The 27803-nt window shown below is 43.9% G+C and overlaps 1 protein-coding gene across 1 annotated transcript in view; it reads right to left on the bottom strand.

Annotated features, from left to right (window-relative positions):
• nek6 (NIMA-related kinase 6) overlaps positions 1-24104 on the bottom strand; it is a 30420-nt gene extending 6316 nt beyond the window's left edge. The window contains exons 1-8 of the mRNA XM_028971883.1: positions 23905-24104; positions 23735-23828; positions 10740-10823; positions 6588-6716; positions 6431-6493; positions 2793-2903; positions 1741-1849; positions 1251-1358 (exon numbers count right to left, since the gene is read on the bottom strand). Of these exons, the coding sequence (XP_028827716.1) occupies positions 1251-1358; positions 1741-1849; positions 2793-2903; positions 6431-6493; positions 6588-6716; positions 10740-10796 (577 nt within the window). The 5' untranslated portion in view covers positions 10797-10823; positions 23735-23828; positions 23905-24104. The remainder of the gene's footprint in view (positions 1-1250; positions 1359-1740; positions 1850-2792; positions 2904-6430; positions 6494-6587; positions 6717-10739; positions 10824-23734; positions 23829-23904) is intronic.
• Positions 24105-27803: the final 3699 nt, after the last annotated feature.

Here is a 27803-nt window from a genome sequence, read left to right as displayed (position 1 = left end):
GCCGTCACGTCAGTCTGAGATAATGCCACAGTTTCAGTGCGGGTTACAAGGAGATGGTTTCAACAGAAGTTTGTTCAATTATTTACTGTCAACACACTCTTGAGGGCCTAGAGCCTTTAAAAAACACACACAAGGAAGAGAAAAGAATGAAAAAATGTGTTGTCTCTAAAGGCAGCGATTTAATCAGATGAAGAGGAAGGATGTGACTGAATGCCTCAGATCGCCCTAAAAGCGCAGCTTTCTACCATAACCTGTCCCGGCCTGCCAGCCTTGCCACTTCAGTCAATATGATATGAAGCAGACGGGTGTGAGCATTCCATCACCCAACCCCCTTGCTGCCAATAAAGCTCCCCTGGCCCGCTGGTGCATGCTGGGATATCTACAAATTGACAAAGTGGCAGTCGTGCCACAATGATGAGCAGCAGACGGGTGTCACTGGGCACACAGTAAGCAGGGTGATATTGGTGAGATGCCTCTTAGGATATACCATTACTCTGGACAGTGATCATATCCAAAAGCAGAGCAATGTGGCTCCCCTTTCAGCCCCCACACGGGGTAAAAAGTTCATTCTTATACCATAAAATGGTATATATGTACAGCTCTGGAAAAAAAACGAGAAACCACAAAAAAAAAAAAAAAACTATTCCTATTTCTGTGGAATGTTGAGCCGCTGATTAGATGATCAGCAACATCAAAGGTTTCCTACTTGTTCATACTGTTTTGACTATTGAATCTTTCCTGTTAAAAGTGTTATATGTTAAAATTGGGTATAAATTAGTTTGTTGATTAGCACAAGGCCGCTACTGGTAAGATGAGAGATGGATTGATGTATCACCCCATGTATTTTATTTAAAGGAAGTAACAATGATGTTTGATAGAAGCATCTCTCTATTTATATTAAGAGAGCAACGTTCTGTGAAATATGTGAGGTTTTGTGAAAACACAGAATGTTCATGTTTTCCCCAATAAAGAGGACTGGGAGCAGACTGTAGTTGTGAATAAATAAGCATATTCTCTTCCTGTGATCCTTTAAGTTAGCAGACATTTGGGTCAGTGACCTTTGCAAGCTGTTTCCATAGAAACTGCAGGGCTGTGAGCTTTAAGCTGTGGCTGGAAGAGCAGTAACGTGGTAAAGATGAAGATGAGCTCTTCCAAACACATGCATGCACACACAGACAACACACTGAATGGCGTGGATAGCATGTGTGTGTGTGTGTGTGCGTGCATGTGCGTGTGTGTGAACTACTCACCTAGAGAATGTGCTGCGGTAGTTTTGGAGCTGAAGAAACGCCCGAGTCCCAGGTCTCCCAGTTTCACCTCCCCAATAGCAGTGATGAACACATTGGCTGGCTTGATGTCTGAGAGAAGGAGATTGTGGGCATCAATTGGATAAAGGAATTCTTTAGGTTTTTTTCTCTCTCTCTATATTACCCACCAAATGACCAAAAGTACCACCTCCTTTCCAGATTACAAAGGAAAACCTCTGCCAAACAAATCTTAAAGAGACTTTGGGATATTTATTCTGGTTAAGGTCTTACTGATGATCATGATAATGATGTTGGTTTCAAAACCTCTGGACCTTCCAGTTCAACCCTACCACCCTTCTGAGAAAATGGACCAGTCGCAGTATATCTTATTTACGGGCTATTAGCTATTTCTTTTTCTCCATAACAGATCCAGGGAGGGAGGAGTAGAGGGCGGAGTAGAGAAGCGAGGGAAGATGAAAAGACGGCGCCGTACCCCTGTGCATGACTCTGCGGGAATGCATGTGCTCCAGGGCGCTGCACAGCTGCACAAAATACTTCCAGATTGATTTTTCGGGGATGAGCCGCTTCTTCCTCTTAAAGTACTGTTGGAAAAAAGAGAGCAGACAATGACCATGATGACAAGCACACACACACACACACACACACACACCGGTTCAATGTCAGACTGAGCAGCTGCCCAAATCGATTTCTACATCAAAGGAATAATACATCCACACATTAACATTTAACCCTCTCTACGCCTCTGTTTGAGCACTTAATTAAAAGCCATTAACAGGGGCATCCTAATGAGTCCTGACAACCCTTAACGGAGGGGCACCTAATTAACTGTAATGTGGCTAATTAACTGGTGAAATTCAGCTAAATGCCCCAAAACAACAAGTGTCTATTTTCATTTTTTTCCTGTTCTGCTTATTCATCCTTTTCTTTCTTTGTATAAAGAGTTTTTAATTATATTAGCCTTCGGTCACACTGCACGTCCGCTAAGTTCCACAACTGATTTTTTTACGTTTCTGTCTGAGCATAAAGCAGAGTAAAAGAGCAGAAAAAAGTTTATAAGTTTCATCATTAAGGGAAGAACAGAGATGGGAACGGTGGGCGATACAGAGAAATTCAGGAAAAGAGCATAAAAAGAGGGAAAGGCGAAAATGAATGATGTGCAGCGACAAGGCGCACAGACAGGTGGGAAGACCAACAGAGAGGAGACAGCATGAGGAGGAGGAGCAGGAGGTTGAGAGGAAGAGGCGAGGAGAGAAGCCCGTGGGCTCTGACAGCTCTCTGACACATATCAGATGGACAGAGCCCCTCCTTAACCCCTCTCCCAGTGCCGCTACAGCCGTCACGCCTCATCAGCATGGGAGCGGGGAGGGGGGGCTGAAGGTGTCAGAACAGGGGCGACAGAAATCTCCTCCCCATCCCCAACCTTAACGCCGGCCCCGTCCATCACGCTCAGACAGCCCGCGACCGGCTGCCGAGGCTCGGCCCCCGGGGCTGCCAACAGCTCCCGACGCCTGCAGCCGCACTGACCTTAATCATCTGGGAGAGGTCGCCGGCGTCGGCCAGCTCTAGCACGATGTTCAGCTCGTTGTTCTCGATGAAGGAGTCCAGGTACTTGATCACGTTGGGGTGATTCAGCTGCTGCAGGGGGCACAGGGGAGACGAGGGGGGAGGGCTGATCAACATCACTGTCTGCACCAGATGAAGATGCAAAGGTGTTTCGTTCTGACAACATCTAATTCTAATGGTGAGGTGAGAAAAACGGGCCCTGCTGTTTCACAGGGAAGAAAAAAAACTTTCATTTACAGCATTTATCAGACGCCCTTATCCAGAGCGACTTACAATCAGTAGTTACAGGGACAGTCCCCCCCTGGAGACACTCAGGGTTAAGTGTCTTGCTCAGGGACACAATGGTAGGAAGTGGGATTTGAACCTGGGTCTTCTGGTTCATGGGCGAGTGTCTTACCCACTAGACTACTACCCCCCTTTCACATCAAAGCTGTTTTAAAACGCATCGTAACTGCACTTGAGGTAGAAACTTTTAAATGACTCCACATTCTTTGAAATCACAAATTGATGGCTGACTACAAATAAACACGCAGGATCTTGTGTGCAGCTCTTCAAACATCTCCACACTGAGCCAGGGCAAAACATGTGCAGTGGGACATTGCAGAAGGAGCTGGAGATCCCCTGCACTCCGACAGTAATGTGTGAATAAAAATATCACGCATGAATCAAGTGTGCTCGATCCTTGAAAACATGTGCATGTTGAATGCTTATTCGTGAATGGTGCAAACATCAGTGCGTAGGGCCAGGATGATTCACAGATTCAAACTCCACTTACTGCCACTTGGAAGGGCTCTAAACCACAAGCTGCTCTAGAGAACCTATTTTTGCAACTTGTGATTACAAGCTGCCCTTGATACGAAGGTCTGCTAAATTACACTATAATTCAAGAACATAGGGTCATTTAGAAATGTCCTGGTTTGGCTTTGTCCATCAAAATATATTTTTTTATGGGGGGGAAAAAGGAAGTTCCTAAATGATCATAAAATTTAACCAGTATCATACATATCATAACATTGCAAAAGAAGTGTTTGAATGAACTACAATTTTGTGGTTTCTGTGTTTCTTTGCACTGGATTAGCAGCCCGTTCTCCTCCACTGCTGATCTATGACTACAGATATTGTAATACAATGAGTAGAGTACAATGTGCTACAATATGTGCAAATATGTGCAAAGGGGTATTTTATAATAGGAAACATGGAAAAATCCTCTTCAAGGGATGCATGGTTTTATTTGTTTAAGGAAATTGATACTGTTCCTGTTCCAGGGTGGTAGTAGCCTAGTGGTTAACACACTCGCCTATGAACCAGAAGGCCCAGGTTCAAATCCCACTTACTACCATTGTGTCCCTGAGCAAGACACTTAACCCTAAGTTGCTCCAGGGGGGGACTGTCCCTGTAACTACTGATTGTAAGTCGCTCTGATAAATGCTGTAAATGTAAATGTAAATGTAAATGATCCATGACTATATCAGCTAAATACCAAGAACACAGGCTCTTCAAATGAGGAAGGAGTATTTACCACCTCACACCCTGCCTCAAATCTTTCTCGTCACCCTTGACACCATTTGTATGAGAAGAAGAAATGTATCAGTGGCTGATGTGGAGAACTGAAGAATGTCCAGTGTGCAACTCCAGGGCAAGAGCACCCCTGTTTCTCAGGGTTACAAGCTACATGCTACGATGGCTGACAGGTTCCAGTAGCTACTTCCAGTCAGTGCTGGATTCAAGCTCTTCAGGCAATGTTTGGCTTGTCCGTTCAGGTCTACTGTACAAAACACTGATGATGCAATATGTCTATCTGTAAAGGGCTTATTTGAATCTACTGTAAAAATCATAATTTAGATGGTTGATATAATTCCATGATAGACACCTGTAAATGTTACATTACACACAAAAGTCTAAACATAGACTGTAGGCGATCTTGCAGGGGAGATTTTTTTAAAAAGTAATGTTTGTTTACTGTAAAAAAATAATGATGATGCAGGCAGTCGGTATGAGTGAACGCAAAGAAGAAACATGATACATGGCCTTGTGCTGTAAAAATGGAGGAAGGCCATGTTGGGCAGCCTGCCTGGGGAACACTAATGCGGTGTAGATTAGCAGCTGCTGGCTGTGTGTGTGCCTGTACACATCTTGCACGTGCATTGCTGACTGACACACAACTTAATCACAGTGCGCACAGCCCCATAAAGACAAGCTATAATTTTCTCATGATGAGGATATAAATTTCTTCTCCGTAAGCTTTTGGTCTACAATAGCAATGCTTCTCATTCAGAATGCAGTGCTATGCTGTGTGTGTGTGTGTGTGTGTGTGTGTATGTGTGTGTGTGTGTGAGAACGTATGCATGTGTATTTTGGGGGGCACCACAGCAGTGTTTGTCAGGCACTATAATAGTGACAATAATAATATGATCCCATCTGGCCAACTGGGGTCCTTGACCAAATGTGCCTGCAGCTCATCGCCATCACTACTGCCCTGAGATACAGTTTGTCACCTGAGAGAGGGACGATTATGACATCTGTCATAGAGTGCACAGAGGAGACAAAAAAAAACACACACGCACACAAACAAAGTGCCTCTGCTGGCCGTCACTGCAGGAGAGGAACAACAGATGGGATGCCATCGATTGAACCGGTTGTTACAGTGACACACAGAACAGGAGGGCCGGGAGCAAGGAGCAAAAAAGAAGCAGCAAGGCTCCAGTGTCCTCATACACAGAGTCACACTGCTCAAATCCAATAATGTTGTAACAAAAATGTTACACACAGCACATATTTATATGCACAGGGTTACTGCAACAAACATTTTATTATTAATTTGTTAGCCTTCAGTTAAAACTATCAGTAATATTTATAAGCACAATAACAATGCAAATTGATCTCCGTCTCACGGTCTTAGCGTGGCAACCACAAATGCAAGACATGGCCTTTTTCCATATTTCCCATGTTTTCCTGACAACTGTTGGTGGTAGCAACACATCCAATATGTCAGATTGTGTGTCTCGGTGAGGCCTTCGGCCTCGCCTCGACTCCCGTGTCTCTAGCTTTTACGGCTGGTCACAGGGAGCTGAAAACGTCTTCCTCTGCACAATAGTAAACGGTACTTTTTACACTTTGAACCCGATTTGTGGGCGGGCCGTACGACCTACCAAAACAAAACTATATGTCATATTGTGCGGAGAGAGGCCTGACCTCTCCGTTGTTTCTGTGCGTTTCACGGTCTTTGCGTGGCAGCCTTGAACGCAAGTTATGTCCTTTTTTGCCATTTTCCCAGTGTTCCGGGTTTTTCCGGTTTCTCCAAACCCCCGTTGGTGGCACCGACTCGTCCCATATGTCAGATTGTAGGACTCGGCGAGGCCTTCGGCCTTGCCTCGATTTTCGGGTCTCTAGCTTCAGCGGTTCCCCTCAGGGAGCCAAAAACGTGTTCCCAGCACAATAGTAAACGGTACTTTTTACACTTTGAACCCGATTTGTGGGCGGGCCGTACGACCTACCAAAACAAACAATATGTCATCTTGTGCGGAGAGGTCAGGTCTTTTTTGCTGGTCCCAGCACAATGCTGACAGGCCCAAATAATATGCAATAACACATGACTTTACCTTCAGCAAGTCAATTTCTTTGATGCAGTCTTGACGGGCTTTAGCATCCAGCATTTCAAATATCTGGAGGGGACAATTGAGTGAACATTAATAAATTAGCAAACAGACGTGTACTTAACACCTTCTTGCCTAAAAGACAAAGACTTTCAGAGGTCACCTGCACTTTCTTAAGTGCCACATCCCGACCATCCACCAGGTACAGGGCTTTGTAGACTTCGCTAAATTGTCCTCGGCCAATTTTCTTCTCAATTTTGAAGTTGGACAGTGTGGCAGGTGGCATGTACATCTGCAGAAAAGAGAAATAAAAAAAGATAGAGAAGCCGATGTTAATTGGACATGACATATATGAAAGTGGGTGGTAGTAGCCTAGTGGGTAACACACTCGCCAAAGAACCAGAAGACCCAGGTTCAAATTCCACTTACTATCATTGTGTCCCCGAGCAAGACACTTAACCTGCTCCAGGGGGACTGTCCCTGAAACTACTGATTGTAAGTCGCTCTGGATAAGTGCGTCTGATAAATGCTGTAAATGTAAATGTAAAAGTGAAAGTGAAGCGATTGTGATACACTTCAGCACAGCACACGGTGCACACAACGAAATGTGTCCTCTGCATTTAACATTACCCTTGGTGAGCAGTGGGCAGCCATGACAGGGGCCCGGGGAGCAGTGTGTTGGGACGGTGCTTTGCTCAGTGGCACCTTGGCATCTTCAGATTTGGACCTGCAACCTTCTGATTATGCGGCCACTTCCTTAACCGCTAGGCCACCACTGCCCACCACTGAGCCAACAATCCTTTTGTCATCTTACAGCATGCCAAAGAGGAAATATCTGCCAACTTGAAAACTTCATGTTCCCTTTCAGAAGCATGTTTCCAGGCTGGCAGCAGCCGATGCACTGGTATCGCAGAGATTGAGTGTAGCCTTTGCCCGGTTCGCAGTTTCTGAGCACTGATTTGATGTTCACGTGCCGCATCTGATGCGGTGTCAGGGAGAAAGGTCACGGTGCGGAACGCTCTCGTCACTGTGTCCCCCTCCCCACTCATCTCTGAACTGACATGCGACAGGTACAGATGTTCATGCACACAGGCACTCTGAGAGGTGGAGGACAGGGGGAGGGGGTGGTATTGTGACAAAAAAGGGGGAAATGTAGCATCTGAGCAGATGGGGGTCACAATCACAACATGAAATAGAAAAACGTACAACAAACACGACATTTTCCTGCATGCACATTTCTGGAGCTGAAATGCCATATGTCTGTGTGCAGAGCTAACAGCACTAAAGCCCCGGGGCTTGGCGGGACCACTGAAGTGACACTTGACACGATGCTGAACGTGAGTGTCCCTTCACTAGCCCACAGGCCCTGGAGCAGCAGAAAGGCCACGGCCCTCTTTAGCGCCGTGCCAGCTGCACACTGAGCTCAGAGTGTTCTCCACCTCTTCCAACCACACCCTGAAAGCAGAACACCCACTGAGCTACGAGTTACAATAATGAAACCCCTATGTTAATTACACCGAGTACAAATTACCCAAGTGTCTCTCTCTTTTTATTATATGCCCCTATAAACGGAGTGCTCTCTCCCCGCCCCATCCTCTCTGTTTTGACCCGCAGCAGTTACTGACGCCGCTGGTAATTGGGATAATTGTTTGAGAGGAACATGAGAGGACAGGAGGGAGAGGGGCGGAGCATTTTGCTGTTTGCTGGTGTTCGAAGGTGGTAATGCTGGGTGACACTCAGACACTCCGGCTGGCGCTCGGCTTGGCACTCTGGGTGCCCAGTTCTGTATTTCTATTTGCAATGACCTCAGTGTGACCTCGCTCTCCCTGTGCTATGTGTGTTATAGTCACTTAGTAAACTTGAGTAATACTGGCATAAACTGATACCACCCAAATATGACGAGTTACAAAAATATTATACAAATATATAAATGATCAAGACAATTAAATTGATACCTATTCTACATCTATTTTCTAAATTGTAATTCATGCAAACCTTTTTCAGGACAATTATTAAAAGAGTCATGCCTCACATATTGTAAAATTTTACTGTGCTGTAGTTTTCACTGCTTTCAACATATACACCACTGCTGAAGCACAAATCTTCCCTCATAGCAAAACAACCCAACTTGGCTGTGTTGACATGAGTGACTGAAAACGAGTGTAAAATGCACGGGTCAAGTGCAAGAGGCATTCAAGTCACCAGACATTTATAAGAGAGAATCACAGCCCCTTTCTTTTTCCTCAACTGTGGTCAAGCGCGCTTGAAACGTCAGCCGGAGCGTAACTACGCTGCCTTTTAAACAAACTTGGCCAGAGTAACAGCCATGTTGGGCCCTGCTCATGACACAAGGAAAAACATATAAAACGTCTGGCTGCTATTTGTCTTGTTTGATGTGGCATTCCCCCTTTCCATGCTGATATATTTGCAGAAATTCGCTTTGGCTCAATGGGGCCTTTGTTACCATAATGCGTGCATCGCTGCGCCTCTGCACAGACAGTAAATCATTACACACTCTGACACACACACATTTCTTTTGGTTCTTTTTCTGATGTTTGCGTGTATAAATCCCTCTCACCGGCCAAGAAAATGACAACGGCTGCATATTTCCTCTGACGTTTAGGCCAGCCAAAGGATCTGGTTGCTGACACAAAAGCTGGAGCAGCCCCCCTAGGGTCTGGAGGGTGCCTCCACATTACTGAAACGCACAACCTGAAGCGCTCCAGCCCCCGCCCCACACACACACATTCCTTCGCCTCATCCACAACCACCACTGAGCACAGGGTGATAGAGGGAAGATAGCTGGCTGGAGTGATGTCTCCTAACAGATGCATGCATGCATAATTTGTTGCATTAATTTTCTCCATTGACATCTTGTCCACATTTTTTTTCTTTTCATTTTAAAACCCGTAACCCTAACCCTAATTTTTGGTTTATAGTGGACTGATGGAATGGAAAAGTGTCTTCTCTACAGTGTCTGGAGTTGAATTTGGTGCATTTTTGAGGTTGCTGTGTTTATGTAGGCTCTGGCAATAGTGATATGATCTTCTCTCAACTGACGTAAAAAGGAAGCTGTAAAGTGTTCAGTGAATAACTGCAATAAAAATATGTTCTAGTCTAGTCTAGTGTATGTGAGTAAAAAGAATGAAAACATTGGAATGGGAATAATTTGCTTTAAGACTGGTCGTAGAGTTAATAAAATGTGGCCAAATCTTCATATGTCGCAAAAAATGAGACAGCTCCCAATGAATATGCAGTGTTGGCCAAGTGACATAAATGCAATTGAGTGCATCTTACATGCAAGACATTTTTAGCATGTGTGCCCAGCAATATTGAGAATACATTCCATGATAATAAAGGTCATACATAAATAGTAGGTTTTGAAATACTTTTCAATTTTAGTGGCATTCTGTTTAAACACTAAGGTGACAGACATTCTACAAATTCCCATTACAGCACTAATGCTTTTGCCAGAGTGGTTTCCCTCCCTGAGATGCTATTAGGCTAATGTGCAGTGACGCGCCTTGATTTTATCCTGGCCTCGAAAGAGTGCTCTGTTTATGTGTAGCACAATCTCTACGTCTCTCTTTTTCTCTCCACCTGTCTGAGAGCACACCGAGTGGCCCTAATGGTATTCCCATCATGTCTATTTTTCCTCTCCCCCTCTGTGTCACATGGCTGCAGAAAAAGTGATCTGGGGCTGACTGATCAGCGTTTCCTAATCGAATTTTCATTCAGTGACACAAGAAAAAAAGAGAGAAACGAGGGTGAACAAAGACGCGAAGCAAAACAGACATCGATGGGGTAGCGAAGCTGAAGCAGATGTTCAGTATCAATGACTAACTGCAGTTAATAGCAGTGTAATTACTGTCAAAGGGAAATCACTGTCCCCCATTCAAAACAGTAGTTAACCCACTATGCCGACACTCATTTTCTAATTTTCCTGACAACCACACATTGACACCATGGTACTCAGGCGGTTAAATGTGAAAAACTGACGTGGTTTGGTAAATATTTATGCTAGGGGGTGTCAAAATTAACAACTTAATCACTGTGATTAATTTGAAATACATAGAGATGTTTTTACCTTTTTATGCTAAGCGCTCAGTTCAGCGTCCGATGACGTCTCCCCATTCAGCATATACATGTGACCGTACTATTACGGCCTAAGCCTCTTTCACACGCTTGTCTTAAATATTACAACACGATTAACGTTTGAGAATGCTTCAAAATATGACATGAAATAGTTTCTTTAATTGAATTAATTAGCAACCCAGAGTATGTGTGTGTCTGTATATGTGTGTGTGGTTCTCACCTGGTACAATGTCTTCTGATACTCTAGGTTGTGTTGATGGCTGTGTTGTCCGTCCATGTTGGCATATCAGGCCACCAGTCAGTCCTACGCAATAAACAGGGACACAACAATCAAGGTTGAAATAGGAAGGGCTGCAATGCACAGAAACCCTAAACCCTAAATCTGGAGCTCTTTCATACTTACACTTACATGTGTTGTTTTTTTATTGTAGCTCAAAAGTCTAAAGAAAATCCACCCCACACGCACACAATACATGGGTATTCCAATTAGTTGTATTCCAGGTCTCCCTAATGTTTATATATTTGATACATTTTTTTATGTTGAGGTCAGATGTCTTTATATGTTTATAACGGGATTTAGGAAAAATAGCCAGCCTCTTGTTGGCAGACCTATACCTAGAAACCTTCTCCCGTAACCCACACCTTACATCTGAAACCGGCCACACTTGATAGTTAATATCCCCAAAGACCCACTGGGCGCAAGTATGCACAAGATGTCTTCCATAGAAACACAAGTATGCACAAAGATTCCTCCACAGAAACACAATTATGCGCAAGAGCTCTTCCAAAGAAACACAATTTTGCACAAGATGTCTTCCACAGAAACACAAGTATGCACAGGAATTCATCAACAGCAACACAAGTAAGCACAGGAATTCTTCCACAGACACACAATTTGCACAGGAATTCTTCCACAAAAACACAATCTGACACCAAACCCTTATAAAAAAAAAAGGTCTCTCTATCCCTAGATGAACTCAAGAAACACAATGCTTAAGTAATAAGAGACAGAATCTAGACACATGCTGACACTTGGTGTGCAAAATCTGCAGAAATAAAAACTGAAATAACATGCTGGTGTCCTGTGTGTCTGCCCCTTTTAAACAAACAAAGAGCATGTTAAGGATCCTTGAGGCCATTTTCTAATCTGAAATACAGTGCAAATGTAAATACATGAAACCCTAGCCCAATATTTACCTGTGTGGGAGCCAGCCTGCCCCAACATGCTTTGATGTTCACCGTAAGGCTTATACATCAGGGCTGGCAAACTGACACAGAATACAGTAGAATGGTGTAACTAGCGCGGAATATAATGTTCCAAATCCTCATCAAATCCTGTGAGCTTCCTTCACTGAGTTGCCTTTGGCAAGACAGTCTGTAAGCATCCAAAAGCCAAAAAAAGAAAAAGAAATTCTCTGCACGTAGGTAAAACAGGGTATTATGCAAACAAATTCGCTGCATGCCTACACAAACCTGATGACTTGGCAAGCCTGCTTTTCACAGATGGGGCAATGATCATGTTACAAAAAACAAGAACAAACTGCAGCCATCCCACTGACACAATCCAGAGAGCAGATCCACAGTAATGAGCCCTATATACACCCAAATCTGCTCAGGGGTGAAGGGTTAACACATATACAATGGCATAAATATGGACATGTTAACCCCTGCCAACCAAAAGTCAGGGGGACTACACCAGAAATCAGAATTTATCGGGAAACCCAGACACAGAACAAGAACAGTGCAAAGAACATACAAGAATACACAAAGAATACATCCTGATTTACTCTAATCAAACCATAAGCACATAATAGGGACAATTGTTTGTTAATTAACAGTGCACCATGATAGGAAATACATGATCAGAAGTTCCTTACAAAATTATCAATAAATGTCAGTATTGTTCAAATAAAAAAAATAGGCCTACATACATAAATCAGTATTACCCATCATTAGGGCTTCCAGTGTTCGGCCATATACGGAAGCACCCCTAGATGACAATAACAGATTGCAGAAGTGCCTGATTGTGGCGGGAAGGCAACTTCCAATGAAAATAAAAACAGCACGGTTACTTCCTCTTCTGTGAAACCTGCGTAAACTCTGTGTGCATGAGTAAAATGCAATTTATGGATTTCCAGTGCAACCTGCATGATAAGTAAAATCATGCATTAAGCACCAGTCAACAATTGGGATGTGTCACAAATGAGGAAAAGACAGAAGAAAGAGTGCATGTAGGTTAAGACAAGAAAACCTAATCGGGGAGCGACGCAATCTACGAAGCCACGGTTGTCGACACTCGCACAATGAAATACAAGAAAAGAAAAGGGAGGCATTAATTAGGACAAGATGAGCGGGTAAAGGATCAGTCTTACTTGGAGTAGATGAACGTAGCCGAGTCATGCAGGCGATTGCCAAACAATGACAGAGCTGCGAAGGCAGGCGTTCAGATCATTAAATGCCGTTCCCCCGGGTTACGTGAAATGTAAACATTGAGATTATATTGATATATAATCTGCAAATGACATTTCTAGCTGTTATTTTGCTAGTTGCAATGAAAAATTAACTACAACTCTCTTCCTTGCAATTATGTGCACAAGGTTGTGCATTTGAATCTGGGATCCAGTTTTGTGTGTGTCGAGTATAAATGTAGTCAATTGTTTATACACTGATTGCCTAAAATACATATCAGTTAAGATATGTCCGAAATTGACTTTGGTATTAAAAGTGTCCATTGTTTCATGTTTTGACGGAATATAAGACATAATGCAGCATTTTTATGCTTTTAACTTCATTTGGGGACTTGCTGCACAAGCAAGTGATCAAGATGCAAACAATCCCTTCTAGTTTGTTCACTAAACAAAAATGACTAAAATGCAGCAGTGAAGTGGAATGTACTGACAAAGGTATTGAATTTGTGCGAAAGAGATATTGACAAAATGAGAGAATGCAGAGGAAGCGGTTGATGGTCATGGGATGCAAGGTTGCAACACTAGCCTGCTGTGTATAGGTTAGAGGTTAGGGGAAAGAACCACATGTTGCACGTTATCAGAATAATCTTGACCGTGGGCAGCCACTGAAAGTATGCCTGCTGCTCTATATATCCTTTCACGCAAATGGAAAGTTTCACACTCTGTCTACCGTCAGTACCTAATTTTTGACACCCCTCCCCCTACACACATGGATTCCTAGAAGTGGAAGGAAAGTAGAATTCAGCAGCACAGCAAGTCAAAGTCATGTCTGCACACAAAGCCCACCATGTGCACCTCTGTGCAACACATGGTATGACTGGGTATTGGCACTGTACTTCATATGAAGACCAAAAGTGTGTGAAAAAAGAAATATATTAGGAAGATTGGACAATATGCAAATGACTGCATCTATCAAAAGCTGATTATTTTAAACAGTATGGCCCACATGCCTAAGCCACATACTGAAAGACACAAAAGCACCTATGGCATGTTTCAGAAAAATTATTTCAGATGAGCAAGGCGTAAACATAGATTTCTTCAGAATAGTGGAAGTGTGCTAAAATGGCACGCCACCATTATGACATCATTGACTACCACAATACATTTTTGTGCAACTCAAGGCAATGTGGTCCAGGAGAACAGCACATTGAAATGCATAATGTGACCATACACACTTCTAATGACATCTAACTGCTGGAGCGTATCGGTTACATTCCACCCATATCCAGTTCATACGTGTAGCTGGGTCAGCTTTCACATTTTACCACGGCCCTCAGTAAAATCATCCAGAGGGTTCAGACAGCAATGGCTGAAGTCACCCAACTGTAATGTGTGAAAATAATTTCCCTTAAATTGACTTCCCCCATTTCCAGGTCATCTAACAAATAGGTCCACATCTCTGAAATGAACGTGACGGTGGCCATCTACACAACAATTGAAAAACATTTAATAAAGTGATGCTGATGGTGCAGTAACAGGTGCCATGACCGGGGAATTCCCACCACATCATGGCCCTCGACAGATAAGACTGAAACCTCCTAATGAATTTATAGTATTGCATTTACAAGAAGAGCAACAATTGCCCAAGATATCTGAAAAGGATTCTTCTTTAGTTCCCTTTGAACTAAATGTTATGTTCTTTAGAAAGATGGAAATGCCCTGTTTCATTTTTTGAATCTTGCCAATGATTAATTTAGCTCTAAACAGGTTCCGCCTGTTCGATGTTCATCCAGTACAAGTGTCCAAAATGTTCATTAGACAGAAGAGATGAACAAAGATGAAAAAAGATGCAGATGAATAAAGCATTGCGGTTGCCATAGCAAACAGTACGGCTTTTACTCATTTTGTTGTCAGTGATGACGATAGTCGAAAACCACATGCCGTGCACTGAGGTGTCACCTCAGGGGCCAAAGGTCACAGCACCACGTCTCGAGACCGCAGAGTTCCAGATGAACACGCACCCAGGTTTCATACAGCAGTTGACACAAAGACTTGGTTTTCAGTAGAGGAAACCAAAGATACAGATGGGGCCGAGAGATGAGAGAAAAGAGGAAATTAAATCTTTCAAACCCCTCCCTATTACTTCCTCTTCCTACTTTTTTCTCTGCAGCCGGACAAAGCGGCTGTCCTCAGGGTTATTGTAGTTTATTGCTGGAGAGTCTACTAGTAGAATATTACCTATATTCATATCTTCCTCATTGGGAAGGCCATCCACTTGTTTTCTTGCGTAATTAATAGTCAATGCAGATCTTTTCGTCTCAAACTCCATTGAGACGCACTATTACTCTTCAACATCCAGGGTATACAATTTCACCAGGTTTTTATGTTTTTATTAATGTTTCTGAGCCACACCAATCCACCATAGACCTACAAACGTCAGCATACTTACAATTAAACAAGAGCCCCTGGGCCAAATGTGCATCTCAGTGGGATTATTCAACATCATTAGAACTGCAGGCCGTGACTGCCAGGTTTACCATAATTTTATCAGCTTCCAGAGTGAGTTACTAATTAATGCTGATAGTTTTGATTCCCTGCATGAACCGGCAGCGAGTTGTTCAAAGATTAGTGTTACCTGCCAAAGAGGGTCGAGCTCAGTCTCTGGTTCATCTTGTACCTTCAAATTCAAACCCACCCCACTCAGCCCCTGAGTCAATGACTGCTCACAACGCCACTCGTGTCAGATCCCAGGAGAAATAAATCAGCCATAATCAATTACAGAAGGTATTCTCAAGCGGGATGGTTTTTACGTTTTTTTTTTTTTGCGTGCATAATTATGTGGCCACATCTGTGTCCTTACTTGTTCTTGCAGCTGTTGTTACCCTAATGCGCTCTTGATGTTTATCAAGTTCCCCACATCTCTTTGGCTCTGCAGTCCATAATCGGGAAGGGTAAATGCATTGTTTGATGGATCATGTATCCAACCTCACACATAGTAATGGGAAGCAATAATAGGGTCTCTCTCTGCTTTCTTCTGACGCACTTGGATCCTCCTGGCCGAGGTCCAGCGCAACGTCACTTGACAGACCTTGATAGCGTCTTTAAAAATACATGGGTGTGATAAGGGAGGACATGATAAGGCAGACGCAGGCCCGAAGCGCTGGGCGTTTTCAGGTGCCCGGGCAATGGAGGGGTGGGTTCGGACGCGGCGAGTTACATTAACCACCGCAGCCATTCCATATTGGCTTACTATTGGTTTTGTTTATGCCTCTTTCCCACAAGGCTTTAGTGTCATCGTCCACACAAAGAGCTACAAAAATAGTGAAATGCTCCGTAGCATAGATCCACATTGACTAGAAAACGGATATTGCAACGGAACCAGTCCGGCAAGTCATTAGTCATCAGACATCAGATCTGAAACTATACTATTTACACAAAGCTACACAGGCTCTTTAAAACAGGGCTTCAGGTTGATACTCCTTTTTTTATTCATACTTTGCTTCAGATAATATCTCCTTGTCCACTCCCCTTTTTGTATGAGTTTCAATCAATATATATAATGTGTATTTAGGATTAAGACAAATGTGTCAAAGAGGCTCAGACAGGGAGTGACTGGGAACAAATAAAATGAACGATGTGTGACATGGTAATGGTGTGCCTTTAAATATTATCATTGGGTCATGCCAGATGAAAGGACTTTCTCTCGCTGGGCTGAATATTGCATCTGTGTAATAGGTCAGACCCACACAGGACGTAAACCTAATGCAGCTGCCTTTATTGCATTATTTATTAGAAACATTACATCTTTATTATTTTGAACAGTGGAAGTAAAGGGATTGTCATTGATGAAACACAGCAGCACAGCACATGTTGCACACTGCTTTTAACCATCACCCTTAATGAGCAGTGAGCAGCCATGACAGGCACCCGGGGAGCAGTGCGTGTGGACGGAACCTTGCTCAGTGGCACTCGAACCAGCAACCTTCTGATTACGGGGCAATTACGGGACCGCTAGGCCACCACTGCCCCAGTCCAAATTAATCTATGAATTAGCTGCAATGATTAACGCTGCAATTTTGACACATACCCACACACACAATCAAAAATCTGCCCAGACGCTGCATACATTCAGACAACCTTAAAATATACACATACACACAGACTCTCCTGCTCCCCGCAGACCGAGGCAGTCGCAATTTACCGGGAAACATTTCCACATGGATCTTGTTAAAGTCTACCTAGGATCCGTGCCAGGAAGCCCTACAGCGGATCTGTTGATGCGAACGTGGTGGCGATGGAGAGGAAGAGGCAGAGACTGCGTTTCTTCTCTCCAAATTAACTCAAGTCACGTTTTCGGCTGACAACCACATGATGGTCTGCTGAGGGACCCGGCGCGCAGCCCGGCAGAGCGACAGCCACGGCGGAGAGGGAGTAGACGGGGGCGCGTGTCTGGAAGTCAGGCAGTGTGAGTCTGGCGGGATAAAAACGACACGACGGCCTCAGTTCTGTTTTTGCAACGTAATCCTTCCCTCAAGCATTCTTCCTCTTAAAAAAAGAGCGGTGGGTGGAAGGACAAAGAGAAGGAGGGAAGGAGAGGAGTTGGCACGATGCCGTCCAGAGCTGCAGCTGTGCACATCTGCATGGGCGGCCCGAGGGCCCGAGAGAGTGGCGCGGGGGGCCGCCCAGCCTGGCACGCAGTGCAGGGATCTGCTTGGACTGCCTTTCCCATGTTTTTCTGATCCTGGCTGCGGCAGGAAGCCCCTCTCCCTGTCCACCACACACACCCTCTTTCCCTCTCTTCCTCCTCGCCCGCTCTCCATCTCTCTCTCGCTCTCTCTCTCCGTCTTGGCCCCGCTTTTCACATGGAAGAGCCTCCTGTGATTACTCACTCTGTAGGAATCAAACAGGATTTCCAGACTGAGCGGAGCGAGTGAGCAAACACACACATGCACACACACACACACACACACACACTTGTAAGCCAAAACCAAAACAAACAAGTCAGTTCCTGCATGGCAAACAGAATGGAAGTGCGGGATAGAGTGGCTTTTCATCAGAACTTCATTGCATGGCACACTGAACAATTTCTCTATATACTCAAGTGGACAGGGGTCAGCCTTACACACAAACGTACAAAACTCCGTCAAGATTCAACTATCCGTGATGTTCTGTTTAATTCTTTTCTCCCCCTCGTCCGCCTTCACTTTAATGGTTTGTCGTTTAAAGAATGCATTTTAAATGAACACTGACTGGGTAGTCAGTACAGAAAGCCTTAACATCACAGCATAAATCTCAATCATACACAATCAGACAACACGTGAGAACCACACACACTCCTGGTGCAGTTGATACACACAGCACTGTTCTAATTAAGTAATAATGGATAAAGCTGTCACTACTGCTCAAGTAATAGGTATCACAGAAGAGTAACATTACGAGGCCTGATTCTTCAGAATGGAGATGGGCCAGCAGGATGACTGACATCTTCCACATCCGTTAGATAAGGGGGTCCCGAATTAATAGGATGATCCCCCCAAACCCCCAAACATTATTAAAGCAATTAAGTGTCCCAGTAAAGACTGCCAAGGGTTCAGCCCTGACCTACATACTTGGCTTTAATGGGGTCCCCATAGTACCTGAATGACATTAACCACTTCCTCTGTGACTGACATTTGCCCTGATTGGGTCAAGGGGGCAGTAAATGAAGGGTGGCCGGCACGGATCAGGACACTATCCAGCATTTTTTAACTTCAGTTACAGGGCCTGGTTGCTTATTTTGCTCAGTTCTTGTGTCTCATGTGTAAAACATTATGGTAACAGTGTCAGGTGGAGGAACGAACAGGATTCCCGAGCAAAAGGTAGAGATCTAAAAATGGCAGGTAAAAAATAATAACGGCTCAGGCATGCCTAAGCATGCAGAGTTCTGTTCCTAAAACTGTTAACAGTATTTTGTATCTCATGTCGTCCTCCACTGGAACTAGTGGCGCCTACGTGCATCTGTAGCGTATAGCAAGCTATGCATGCCCATGCATGACAAACATGTTTCCATGTAGACTGCCTGGTTTAAAACATACAGAATTGGTACCTTAGGTTTTATCTGATTGTGTAAATCCTGCGGACGCCTGACCTTACACTAGTGAAACAGCCCCACACTTTGCACGTAGTGCTGCACGTCTAGCCAGTTTGAAAGTAGCGCACAGTTGGCTTTCATTATAGTGCAGAGAGTGATCTGATCAAAATACAATAAGGGGTAAAATGTGTTGATCAGAAGTACGACGGTGGTAGCAGGATTTGTAACAGAGGGCTTGACTACCAGGCCGCGATTTTGCACAGACCTATTTTTATTTGCCAGTGGAAACGAAGCATGTTTGTAAGGAAAATACCCCATTGGTCTGCAATGGGGAGACAGTGCTGTGTGACGTCGTGTCATCTCCTGCCACCGCAGCTGTTTTCCTTTCTCCCACTGGAGCAGAAAAACATCTCGTCTCGTGCTCCAGGCCTCTGAAGAATGCCTGGGAAAGTTGTGACGGAGAGAAAGCAGAGGGGATTCGCACCAGAACTGCATATGCCACAGCCTGCTGTCTAAAAGGAAAGGAATGGAGTTTATTGCATTATCTCTCCCACTTCTAGATTTCGATCTTTCGCAAAAATACTCTCTTCAAAGGCCAACAAACACAATGGAGCAGCTTTGCGCACATGTCTGGGAAACACAGCAAGAAAAGTGAATGGCTCCAGATACAGAGGTTTTTATCTGAATGGGATAAAATGAATAAAGAATGCCAGGGTTGGTATGTGCCCCCACAAAAAGTGAACTGAGATCAGACTGAGTCACACATTTTTCCCTCCTTGTTATGAATCATGCACACCCTGTAATGCCAGAAAGACTACATGATATTTCTGTCTTTCACAATGCTACCACGACGGATTAATCTAAAAAGTTCTCGCTATGTCTTGTTTGGGAGACAGACAATGCTAACAGTTTCACCCTGAACAATTCAATTCAAGCCACTTTATTGGTTCCCAATTATATAATATAGGATAAAAGAACATTCACCCACTCATAGTTTATTTTTTGGAAGTGCAGTTGAAAACTACCTAACAAGTGAAAACATTTACATTTACAGCATTTATCAGACGCCCTTATCCAGAGCGACATACAATCAGTAGTTACGGGGACAGTCCCCCTGGAGCAACTTAGGGTTAAGTGTCTTGCTCAAGGACAAAAAGGTAGTAAGTGTGATTTGAACCTGGGTCTTCTGGTTCATAGGCGAGTGTGTTACCCACTAGGCTACTACCACCCTGAAAACAACCTGAATATGTGCATTTTTTTATATGATTCATTAAACCTTTGGATCACAAGAAGGAACTGGAGAACCCAGAGAAAACCTGCAGCAACATGGGAAGAGCATGTAAACACACAGAGACACCCAAATCCAGTGCCAGGCTTCTGTCACTGTTCTTCCATTGCTGTGCACCACCATCACGGTCCCACCACATAACATGTTTTATAACGATACATCGATATTTCAGAAAACAAATTGAAAAGCACGTCTACAGGTATCGCATGCTATTTCTACACGGCCAACAACAAGCACTGTTCACAGTCAAAACACACCCGGCAGACCTACAGCATCTGACATGTTCCTTCCTGTCATGGAGACGGTTTAATTAAATCAGCCATAATCAACTTATAGTCACTGCTCGTCCATCTTGGTTTGAGCGTTCAACAGTATTCAGCTTTGACCGCGGTGTCTGCGGGACGTCGCTCGACCCTCTTCCCATAGAAGACATTGTGATTCAGAGCACTGTGCATGCGTATGTCAAGGACTTGAGTAATGCGCTGAGTTGACGGAAAATCAGTCACAGCGATGGAAAAGCTTAATCCATGCATACTTTACTTTACTGTTCAACAGTAGTTACACTCAACCCTACTTTTTTGACAGGATACAGCAACAGGCCTTAAAAGTTACTACGCTTGGGGAATCGCTTGAATTGTAACTAATGCTCAGGTTAAAGTGCGCGTGAAACATCCAAGCCACAGCGGCATTGTGCATTGTACATGCAATATGTAACACATCTGTAACAACCGGTATTATTACGCCCACTCCCAATTACCTCTGGAATACATACTAGCAAGTACCTTTACTGAATGCTTTGGTGCTGGACCAGAAACCGAAAGATAATTAACAGTTCCAGTCGGTTTCTTTAAGTGAAATGAAAATAAATCTTGTTTTAAAAAGTGAAGTGATTGTCATTTTGAAACAGTGCAGCACAGCACACACAATGGAATGTGTCCTCTGCATTTAACCCATCACCCTTGGTGAGCAGTGGGGAAGCAGTGTGTGGGTACGGTGCTTTTGACTGAGTGGCACCCACGGCAGTTCAGGATTAAGGGTCGGTTCCCTTACCCGCTAGGCCACACTAAAAAAATTATTTGTTGGGTTAACTTAATTCAAATATGACACCTATTTCCAAACATTTTAATTATGCTACTTGAAACTAAGGCAGGCAAATAGAAGGGTCTTGTTATTTCAAATGTGTGGAAATAGGAGTCATAATTGAATTAAGTTTTACCAACAAATAATTTTTTTGAGTGAACATGCTAATTTGGACTCCTATATCTTTCAGGGGCCGAGTGTCACACACAAAGTGGGTGAGAACCTAGATCGGATGCATTGTTCTGATATCAGCCATTAAAAGTTTAATGGCCTCTTAACATCCAAATTCTGCACATGCCGCTGATCTGAGTTACATCTGGGATGGCAATCCACATTCTGTCTGCCAAAACCGTCCCGGGTTATTTCAGTTCTGACTCAGGGAACTAGTTATGTCAGACACGCGCAGCGTCAGGGACCCGTCTAGAGTTTATTCAAATGCCGACTGTGATGGCGGGGTTCCTTCCCAGTACAGCTGAGTGACAGAAGTTACAGAAATGGACTGATTCGTTTTCTAGAGCCCCACCCCACTCTTTGCTTCCACCCCCTCCGACCCGAGATGGCAAGGGGTGGATCAGAGCAGATCCAGTTTCCACTCTGGTGCAAGACAGCCAAGAGTTGAAAGTGCAGAGGCGGGATCTGATAAAAATAACTGCTTAAGGGTCTAAATCTGAGCTTTAGGTCGGGTCTTTTTTTTTCTTACATCAATTCCTTTGAAAAGTCACCCCGAAAAAAAAAAAAAAACTCCTGCAAGCGTGTTTACAGACCGGGCCGGTGAGGCCAGTTTGCATGAAATTCACACACACTGGAGTTCACACCCATTCAGCATCTGCAGGGAGTGTTAAAAAGGCCCAGCTTCTCAGAGCTGTACGGGTCTTCCCTGCTCCACGCTCCATTAACTGGGCTTTGCCACGTAAAGAAAGACCGCCAGGACGGCAATCCAAACGTATAGCTGTAAATCCTTAAAGACTTGTAGGCTCAATATACCCGTATCAGGATATACTTGTTTTACACTCCACATGATAGAAGAATCGACCTACCCTGTGCTGCATTGTTGTAATGCCTCTATAAACTTAACATTAAAAACTAATTACATTTTACATTTACCATGTTTTAATAAACATGAGGTGAACCATGTCATCAAGACTTTACTTGCCTTTACTTTACTTTACTTTATTTTGCAGACGCTTTTATCCAAAGCAACTTGCAAGAGGAAGACACCAGCAATTCTCGTTCGATTTCAATAGATGTTGAGTTTATAAAACTAAGAGCCCTGATAAGGCCTGACTTGTCAGAAAAAGAACATGCTCGGAATTTGTTAAGTGCTAGACACAAAAATGTACTTTGTGCAGTGTGTGTGCATGTGCGTGTGCTAGATTTGTCTGAAATACTTTTTGAATAAGTGGGTTTTTAACTGCTTCTTTAAGGCGGTAGTAGTCTCGGCTAGTCGAATGGAGCAGGGCAAGTTGTTCCACCAGCCAGGGACAACAAAGGAGAACAGAGTTGATTGGGATCGGAGATCCCGCGAAGAGGGAATTTTCAGTCTCAAGGCCTCGGTGTCATGCTGAGCACCACAGTCATTTGCCGTGGAACTAAAAGAGAAAAAGGCAAGCTGTCGCCCAGTGAAGCCAGGGGAAGAACCGTGGCCTGGGTCCGAAACCTCCTTCCGCTTTTTGCGGTGAACGGCACAGGCCCCTGTCCACGAGGCAGCTGACACGTGACTAATTTTAGAGAGGCATGCCCTGCAAACCACCACGTGCCCACGCCGACTTGACCTCAAAGCGCACGTCCCACCGCATCATCGGTCAGGGGCCGGCCAAAGAGCGGCAACGAGTCCGCGCTGCACAATGGTTTCCGCATAAACATCTATTCATTTGTCACCAGGCTTCCTCATCCTTTCGACCACACCCCCCTCATACAATGAGCCTGAGATCTCAACAGGCCGAGATATCGATCTCCAAACTGCGCACTTCATATTTCCTGCACTTTATCAGGCAACAAGACGTGAACAACACTTACCAACTCATATTACCCACCGACCGACAAAACTCCTTTATTTATGAATACAAATCACCTTTACAGTCACCTTTAAGGCCTTTCCACCTCTCCAATTCGCAAAATGGTAACTTCAAAGGTGTAATCTCAGGTCATTTACATGAAAACAGCCACACAAACTTATCCAGTTATGGTTGATTTTATTTGTATATCCATGCATATCATGCATATAGGCCCATGCCATGCTTTTTATATCCCCAGATTCTTCATGCAGACACCACAGCGCATTCTTTTATGGACTTTGTGAAACGGCCCAGATGTGTCTGTATGTGTGTATGTGTGTGTGTGTGTGTGAGAGTTGTAAGTAGGGGACCTACCTTGCTTTCGTCTGCAGTGCGATTTGGCCGCGATGATTTCTGCAGCGCGCAGCGCGGCGCCTTTTACCGTCAAAAAAACGCGTCGCTGACAAACCTGGAGAAACTTTTGACAATCAAAAACTTTCACCAACAAGACCGACAGCGGACCGCCGATGGAGAACAAATCCTACCTGATAACGCAGCTCTGCACACTCGCTCTAAGTTGGCGTGTAAAAGGGAAGAGAGGAGTAATAATAGTCACACTTATCCGCGTGTTCAGCCCCTCTCTCCCTCTCTCTCTCTTTCTCGCTCTCACCCACTCTCTCTCCCTTTCTCTCTCCTTCTCTGCCTCTCTCTCTCCCTCTCGTTCTCTTTATCACCCACTCTCTCTCTCTCGTTCTCTCTTTCTCTCTCTCTCTCTCTCTCCCTCTCGTTCTCTCTTTATCACCCACTCTCTCTCTCTCTCTCTCTCTCTCTCTTTCTCTCTCTCTCTCTCTCTCCCTCCTTCTCTCAGCTCGACGCGAGAAACTCCGAGTGACGTCATCAACGTCCCTGTTTAAATCCCCGTTTCTCACCACGTACTTCGGTTTAACGCACGACCCATGTTTCAAGTAACTTTTTCGTGCACTTTTCGAAGATTGTGATTCATGAACAAACTTCCTTTTTAAGTACAATATGTATGAGATTCGACAATGTTGTCTTTTTCATAATCAAGCTCATAACCAACACAAGTATAATATTTCTGCATGTCACTGTGCATCACTGTATACAGCATATATGTGTCGGAGATCTATAATTTGTATATGATTTAAGGGTGCATTTAAAGTATAATCGACTTGTTGTTTGGCCGGACCATGCAAACTATGCATATCTTTCAGAGAGCTTATCAACGTCCCCGTGCCATTTTTCATCCTGTCTTCCAGGCTTGTTGTGGTGTGTCTGTCTGCTTGCTGTACACCCGGGGCTGTGCACGCCGGGCAATATTGCTTCAACTGAGAAAAGATCTGGATTGCTGGTGGCAACCCGGGGGTCGGGCGTCACGTGCCTGCATGCGTTACTGTGAGGGGATGTTGTTGAGGGTTTTGGTGAGCGACTGTGGCGCACTGTTGCAGCGATGACTCCGCCATTAAAGAATGTGTAAAAAACATGGAAGGTCAGGCGGATGGGTCACGCCAAATAAGGGTCCGCACAAAGCCGGCTTAGCTCCCCTTTTCTTTTTTTTTTTTTTTAAACTGCAGACAGGGCCGTGACGGGCGGTATTATGGCCGCAACAACAGTGGTTCCTCTCAGTCAGGGTCGCCCGAAGCGGATACGGCGACCTGGTGTACAGCGTGCCGACCGCACTGGGCCCGTGGCATGCAAATGTCAGCCTTTTAACACCCCATTAACTCGTAGCAGATTTCTGCTCGCGGTGGCGTGTTCGTCGATGCCTCTGCTCCTGTTGACCTGTCTGGCTCCGCGGCGAGACTCCCTTTTCTCATGTTGCGTCTGAGAATCCGCCTCGCTCCCGGCGCTCCCTCAAAATAACTGGATTGCGCCACAACGTGACGAACGTACATTCTCTCGGTGTGTTCTGTGGTTTTTTTATCAGCGGTGACTATCGTTCCAGACAGATGGAAACGTTTCGGAACGAAGGCCAAGCTCAACAACGAGCTGAGCAAAGCTCCGAAAAATCCGTTCTTTTGTTTTTGCACGTTTTCCTTGTTGATATTTTACACAGCAGTGAGAATCTCTTGGCTGTGTGTTAAGTGGCCTCGTTGATGAATGTGATACTGTTCTGTTCTGAGATCGAAACGCCACTTCAGGCCGTAACGCCAGTCTGCAGATGGATCCGAATCTGGTCTCTTAGCATCTGCGTGAGGAATCTCTTATTAAATCGAGAGCTTTTCTGTCATTAATGAACATGCTTCATCAGAAATAGCTGAATAAGTGAAAATCTGTAGCACTGCGCTGCACGCCGCGGTATTAACTATTTGTGCCTATAGTACAAACAATAATGAATTGGTGGTAGTAGCCTAGTGGGTAACACACTCGCCTGTGAGCCAGAAGACCCAGGTTCAAATCCCACTTACTACCATCGTGTCCCTGAGCAAGACACTCCAGGGTGACCGTCCCTGCAAATACTGATTATAAGTCGCTCTGGATAAAAGATGCCGTAAATGTAATACAGCTCATTTGTTTAGGAATCAAATCTCATAAATGATCAGCTTTTTCCCGAGAGCGTCCTCATGTGAAACTTTGTGTGGCTCTCACAGGGTGGATTACTTATAGTGACATTTAACAAGGCAAATTTTGTTGAAGTTCCTACTCTCGTGTATGTGACTGGTCATCTCACCTGTGGCTCACTAGCGCCCTCTTGGTTTCTACAAGTATAACATCACTTTCAGCCTTCATGTTGCCCATGCAGCATTTAATGTTAATTAGGTCCTTTTGCACATCCTTTTGTGTGCTTTGTGTTCTAGTCTTATAGTTGCACATTAATCCATGAACATATATATCTCTTACAAGATAAGGTGAGTTGTTGGATTATTTTAATAATTTGTTAATATTATAATTATTTTTTTCTCTGCTCTGTGCAAAATGATATAAAAAGACTGCTGGCCATCAATATGTTTTTTTCCTGTCTCTGTGAGTGGTTTAGATACACACAACCGCACACTGAATAAACAGGAGCTGGCCCAACTTCTGGAATATTGGCTGAGAGAAAAGAAATCCCATCAGATGAAATATTTCTGAAATATATGTCTTAAAATGGGTGGATTTGAGAGCTGAACGTCTGCTGTTTTGATCAAAGGAGCTTTGAAGCTGGGGATTAGAAAAACGCATGTTTGTGAACAGATCTATGTCGAATATATATCTTATTATGCCACCTCTACCTCCTGCTCACTCATACACTCTCTTCTTTGTCCTCTTTGTCTATTCTCTCTTTTTCTTTCATTATCACATACAGTTACTCTATGTACAGGGCATATAGATTGCTGATGCTACTATAGAAAACTTTGAAAATATTCATAAATGAGCATTAACTACCTCACTCTTCTGAGACATTAAATCCTCCTTTGATTTATTATGCAAGTTCATTAAAAGTGCATCCTATAAATGTTATATGTTAATGAAAATGTTTTGTTTGCCCATATATTCTTGGTTCTTATTACATGCCTGACTCTCTGATTCTCTGCTGACACACCAAACAGGAAGGAGCCCCAGATTCTAAGTTATTGTAGGACCCCCCCCCCCCAACAACTGGGAAAAATAAAAGCAGTATGCACATAAACTAATGCAAGAAAGACCCAACAACTTTTTGGGGCCTTTCTTAATTAATAATCAGCATGTCTCAGCAAAAGAATATTCATGAGGTAAACAATTAACAATGCAACATGCTGATCATGCAGAAAAATAAAACAAATTATTTGGATGTGAATTTCAGAGGCATATTTCAAATTCAAAGCCAATTTCCCTGAGGGCATAACCTTCTGTTGACTATCATACATTAAATTAATTTTTTAAGAGTCATCTATGTTATGTGTTCAAATGACAAACCAATAATGGAAATTGAAATTTAGTTTAACTCTAGGCTCTACCCATAAGGTTTTTTCTGTCACTGGGATAATAACTGGGCTTAATACAATCAGGCAGCAATGCTTAAAGACATCATTTAAACCTAACTTCAGTATTACAATCATTTACTCATATGCAAATGTGGAACTGATAGACTACGTTTTTCCTAGTGGCTTCCACCATTACAAAGGGAAATTAAGCAAGAACCTGTCACAGCCAGCCATCTGTGGATGTGAGCACACTCTGTGGTCGCTCCATCAGACAGCAGAAAGGATACAATCTTTGTTCAGTTCAGCAAAGCCTAGCCCATTGACGATACACGGGAGTGGCGCTGTTCCCTTTACCCAAACTTGATAGCTGCCCACAATGGTGAAGATTCCTCTAATAGAGGGGGTGGGAGAGGGAAAAGGGCCATGAATTAAAAGCTTCTCCTTTTATTGTGTGCTTCCTTGTACAAGAGTACACTGAGTATTTTATTGTGAATAAAGGTGAACAGGCTTGTCTATTCACCAGACCCTTTCTGGGGTTGTTA

This window comes from Denticeps clupeoides, chromosome 3, assembly GCF_900700375.1.
Source record: "Denticeps clupeoides chromosome 3, fDenClu1.1, whole genome shotgun sequence".
Classification (NCBI taxonomy): domain Eukaryota; kingdom Metazoa; phylum Chordata; class Actinopteri; order Clupeiformes; family Denticipitidae; genus Denticeps; species Denticeps clupeoides.
This window is presented reverse-complemented; position numbering and strand designations above follow the sequence as displayed.